This window comes from Hemibagrus wyckioides, linkage group LG22 (genome assembly GCF_019097595.1).
Source record: "Hemibagrus wyckioides isolate EC202008001 linkage group LG22, SWU_Hwy_1.0, whole genome shotgun sequence".
Classification (NCBI taxonomy): Eukaryota; Metazoa; Chordata; class Actinopteri; order Siluriformes; family Bagridae; genus Hemibagrus; species Hemibagrus wyckioides.
The window spans coordinates 3,260,770-3,266,307 of NC_080731.1; the positions used below are offsets into that span (position 1 = coordinate 3,260,770).

The 5,538-nt window shown below is 38.5% G+C and overlaps 1 protein-coding gene across 1 annotated transcript; it reads right to left on the bottom strand.

Annotated features, from left to right (window-relative positions):
• Positions 1-736: 736 nt before the first annotated feature.
• Positions 737-5,280, bottom strand: xbp1 (X-box binding protein 1). The gene is given in 6 exon segments (XM_058375219.1): positions 737-1,766; positions 2,548-2,631; positions 2,634-2,720; positions 3,477-3,593; positions 3,672-3,768; positions 5,006-5,280. Coding segments are annotated over 6 exon segments (1,128 nt in total). The 5' UTR covers positions 5,155-5,280; the 3' UTR covers positions 737-1,172.
• Between the last annotated feature and the right edge of the window lie 258 nt (positions 5,281-5,538).

The window sequence follows — 5,538 nt, forward strand, 5'->3', positions numbered from 1 at the left end:
AACCAAAACCAAACGTCTTCACGTTACAGTTTCAGCTCATTCGCATCAATTGCCTGTTAATGTAAAGGATTCATTCATATAAAGGCTTTTGGAACTTTTAAGTGCAGAGTTTCTGACCAACTTTACAGAGATTAGATGAAGCAGCTTTTAAAACATTTTTTGTATTGAAATCATTTAAATATTCTATATAATTTTAAAAACATTCAAGTCTTTTAAAGTTAGTTTGAAGCTTTTGATTAATACATTGCCTTTTAGATCATTTTCAATTTTATTTTTATGTCAAACTTTTTTGGAGGATTCTTCATCCTTTATTTAATTTTTTGGTGGATTATTTCATAATTTTCATTTTTAGTTTCCTTTTGGGTGGATTCTTTAATTTATCACTCTGTTTTTGCTGGATTCTTTATCATTCTATATTTACTTGTTTGTTGGATTTTAATTTTTTCCACCAAGAAATTTCTTTTACTTTTATGGATTCTTTTATTTTTGTTGGCATATTCTTTATTTTTAGTCTTTATTACTTTTTGGTGGTTTCTTTATTCTTTTTTTATTTAATAAAATTTTTATTTTCTTGTTCTTTATTTTGAGCTACATTAAGTTTGAAAGGTACTAAATAAATAAAACATATTTTAAGCAATGACACAGCCCATGATCCTGAGATATGTATTAAACAAAAACAAACAGAAGGAAAAAAAATAAAAATAAAAATACTAAATAAAAATCAAGACCATCAGGATGAGATGCATAATTTTTTAATGCAGTAAATGATTCCATAAGGAGGGCGCTAATAAAAATTACGTTATACAATATTAAAGCAGACAGATTACGATACAGGACTCCGGAAAAAAAAAAAAAAAAAAAGGTACAAATAAATACATCTTTTTTAAAATGAAACTCTTCCCCCAATGAAATTTTATAACTTTTCAGACACAAATTTCTGACAAAAATACTGAACATGAATCACAGATTCATCCAAATCGCCACTTCTGACGCTCAAGGTCCATTTCCAAGAAGAAACAAATGGCAGGTATTTCAGATTAAATGGGGGATTTTACTTCAAAATGGAAAAAAAAAGAAAAGAAAAATAAAAGAATTTGTGCTGAAGCGTATAATGATCGTTTAGTACGCTAGGATTACGTTTAGCCTAACCAACGTGTTGGTTTTTTATATTTTTAGACGCTGATGAGTTGCGGAAAGAGTTCGTTAGCGAACATGTCTTCCCAGCTGCTGTCGGAGCAAAGCGGAGACGACATGTCGCTGAAAGGGGAAGGTGACCTTTCGTATCCAGAGTCACTGTACGTATCGGACATCAGGTACGCCGTCTTGTCGTAGCCTCCGAAGGAAGGGGACGGCTCGGACAGGAAGTCGTCAACCCCGATCGAGTCGCTTTCCGTCACGGGGATGACCATTTCCTCCGGCTCGTCCTTGATGGACACGGTTTCTACTTCCACCTCCACTTCCTCGTCTTCGGAGGATGACGAGAAGATGACGGTGTCTTTCTCATCTGCGATGCTCACTTCGTAGACGCCCTCCTTTTCCTCCTCCTCCTCCTCCACCTGTTTGGTGTAAATGTGGTCGAAATGGATCAGTTCATTAAGGGCCTCCAGCTTGACTGGTGCGGCCCCCACAGCTCCAGGTGAGGGGGCAGGTAGCGAACCTGAGGCCGAGCCCACCAGCAGGAGCTGCTCAGTGGGGTCTGGCTCCTGAGCTTCTTTGAGGAACAGCTCTGGTTCAATGATGTCCAGAATGCCAAGCAAGAGATCAGACTGCGGAGGAGATGAATAAAGATCACTGATTGGTCCAAAAAAATCTACAGGATTCATTAGCTATTATATAACCATTTCATTAAAGCTTGCTTCTTTATAAGGTTAAAGAAAGTTGCAGAAAATTCAAATAAAAACCCAGCAACATCCCACAAATGATACCGTTACCATAATAGTCAATAATCAATCTTGCTTTCCATAAACAAATACATTTCCTGTTGTTTCTCCAAAGAATTAAATCGACATGGCTGCTTATCTGCACTAACCATATCCTTCTGAATAAACCAGCGATACACAGCACTAGCCAGATGAGTAACCAGGTGGCTGGATGCCAGTATGATGTAACCGCCTGGCAGCGATCTGCTTATTGAACCAGTTACGCGAGAAATGATTAGCATTTCGTATCTCTTCTCGTCATCATCGGGTAGCGGAAACGCCAGCCGCGTCTGCGCTCATACTGAACCGGATGAACAGGAATGGAGCTTTAGTTATGAAAGAGTCTGTTTTTAATCCAGAAACTGAAACGTCAGCAGTCATTTCTTACAAGATTTCTTCCTGACTCTTATCTAAACACACCTGCTCCTGTGGTGTATCGATGATCCAGACTCTAAAGAGTGAGAACTTCAACAAACAGTCTCGATTTCACCTTCTCTGAACTGGCACGTTTGATTCACTTCCTGAATGAGTCGACTCTGAGTCGATTCGCTCCGGTTAGAAGCGGAAAGCACTAAAGGACTGGTTTGTAATCTCTTCCAAAGACCTGGAGAGTATTAAAATCACTCACCTCAGAGTCTGCAGTGCCAGGAGCGTGAGGATCCAGGGTGAACTCTTCGGCTTTGATGACTGCTGGGCCTGCACCTGCTGCGGAGGCACACGTAGCCTGAGTGCTGCGGACTCAGAAGACCCGTTCAGCAAAACCAAATCACTCGCCTCGGACTCCAACATCTGCACCTGCACCTACACACACAGGAGGAAGAAGAGTTTAATCATACAGCTTTAAAGCACCATTATCTCACTGGACCTCTGAACACTATATTATTGTGATACGAGACGGTGCTATCGGATTCAGGATATAAAACTACGGCTGTGAGATTGCCCTGGTTTATCATTACCCTGATCACGAGGAGCTTGAACAAAAATATCCTAGTCTTTAACCTCTTCTGGATACACAAAATGTGGGGTTTTCTAGAAATAGTCACAAAATCCCCGTTTAAAAAAACCCTCTGGAAACAGTACAACCCCCCCCTCCAAAAAGGCATTAAAAAAAATTCATTAAATATAATAAATTAAAATAAATTTATACATTTAAAATAAATAAAACAATAATACATTAAAATAAATGTATAATTTAAAAAAAAAGGTATACATTGCATTACTAAACAAATATCCATTATATTATGTTTATATAAATAAGCTTAAGGGATATTTTGGGGGAAAGAATAGCCGCTCAGTTTAAAACCACCACGTGTTCAGGGCGCATTAATCTGCTCGGCTCTGTACTGTTCCCACATTGCCGCATCATCAACAAGATTAAAAATAAATGTTTAAAAAAACCATGCTGTTGCTATCAGATTTAAAAAGTTTATGGTTCTGGTTTATCTACGAACCACAAAACTGATCAACATCGTCGAACCCCAGAGTACGTGCACCGTCTCATATCAGTCGGCTTAAAGCCCCTCCTCCATCTTAACCCTGTGTCCGAATCCTCTTTACCTTCTCTTTCCTGACCAGAGTGTCCAACCCCAGTCTCTGTCTCAGCTCCTCATTCTCACTCATCAGATCACTCGTCCTTTCTCTCAACATCTGGTTCTCCAGGTGGAGTTTCTGATTCTGGAAGAAGATGGCTCGGGTCACTTTACGATTCAAACATATGGCTAAAACAAATTTTATTTTACTGATTGAATTTACTTCATGCTCCAGTTCCATGACTTGCTGCTCCAGTTCTCCCATTTTGGCCTTTTTTCTGTCTCTTGCTGTCTGTGCTGCAACTCTGTTCTTCAGTTTCCTAAATAAACACACAAAGTCACCTTGAGTATTTGCATACATGCAACAGACTGAACAAGAAACATATTAGAATGCATGTTAATGTCACAATTAAATTTAATCAGCATGCAGGGAGTCAAATTAGTGCAGTGTGATGTTCATCCATGACTGTGCCACGCAGGCACAGCTGAATATGTATAAATAGGTGTGGCTTTAGGGTTGCCAGATTTGCGTTTTATACACAACCTGCTAATCACTACTAAACCCATTTTATCCAGTTACTCACTAGGTTAATCTCTTACAGTAATTGCCGTTGAAGTCAAAATTAATGAAAAACTGATTAAGGAAAAGGTGGAAAGTAATCAATCTGGCAACATTGTACGTAAAATGTATATACTTTATATATAGTTTTTGGAGATCGGGTTTCAAGTTCAAACCTGACATCTGGGCTTCCCAGATTAAATACAAGCCAAAAAAATTATAAATTATTTTAGGCTCTTTATTTTTTTTAAAAACTACATTTACATTCCTAATAAAATACTTTTTCAAATCAATTGTTGATCAGCGATGACTTATACGTGGCTTGTTTGTTGTGAGCTTATAACCAATTAATGTTCATGGTCTGTAAAACCAACAAAAGAAATAAATAGGGGGAGTGTAGGCAAGTAGTTATGGGGGAAATTAAACCAAATCAAATGCAATCCGGCAACCCTGTGAACAGAGTCTAAAGTTTATTTATAGTCATTTAGAAGGGAAAATACCCAAAGTTACCCAAGACACTTCAAAAAAATACCATTACCAACACCTCAAAATAAAACTAACTAACGAACTTATTTCGGTTGCACAAACTGGCAATATGCTTTGTGAAACTCGGGGGGATGGATAAGCTTGTCCTTTTAAAACTCTCACGCCCAATCTGGCAACCCTAGTTAATAAGATCGAGGTTTAATCTTATTCCCAGCGATCAAAAAAATAACCCCTATTACGCGTGATAGCATTCCTAACGATATTTTACGACCTTAATGATTTGGTAAAAAAAAAAAAAAAAAGAAAGGATCGCAAAAGAATTCTGTGTGCAAATGTAAAAACACCCGCTGCCGTTTTACCCCATATACAAATCCGTCCAATCTGGCAACCCTGGTATCGAAACCTAACGTCGATCGACTGCGCAATATATCGATCTGTACTTCTCTCAAATAGCTAGAACAGTATTAAATATATACATATATATTTTTAAAGTGTTAATACAACGTTCTCACCTCCGAAGTGCTTTTTCCTCAGGACTCAGATGTGTGAGTCTTTGCCTTTTCCGTAAAGGAGCAGCAGCGACATTAGAGTCACTGGAGTGTGAAGAAGAAATAAGAAGCACTTTATGTGCTCCTCCGGGCCCTGCTGTCACCACAACCATCGTGTGTCTGTTTCTGGGTTCTTGAAGACCCGAATAAATGTATTTATTTCAAAAGAGGAAAAAAGATTTCCTCAAATCGTCTTTTTTACTCCTCTTCCTGCTCCACAGAAAATGCCGGCTTTCGTCACTTGGCTTTCTATATCTACTATCGTGGTACGATTTGATTGGCTGAGCGCGGCGCCTGCGTCATTCAGACTCGGGTGCTCATTGGTTAGGAAATCTGATGTAATTTATATTCAACTTGGAAGACTTGTATACTAGCGTACTGCGGAGTAAAGGGTGGATTCTTTTAGTGCGCTTTCCAGAGTTTGTTTTTGTGGAGGCCAAAAAATTTCATCAGATTGCATCATATATTCCGGTCAGTGAGCTGGATTAGTAATTAGA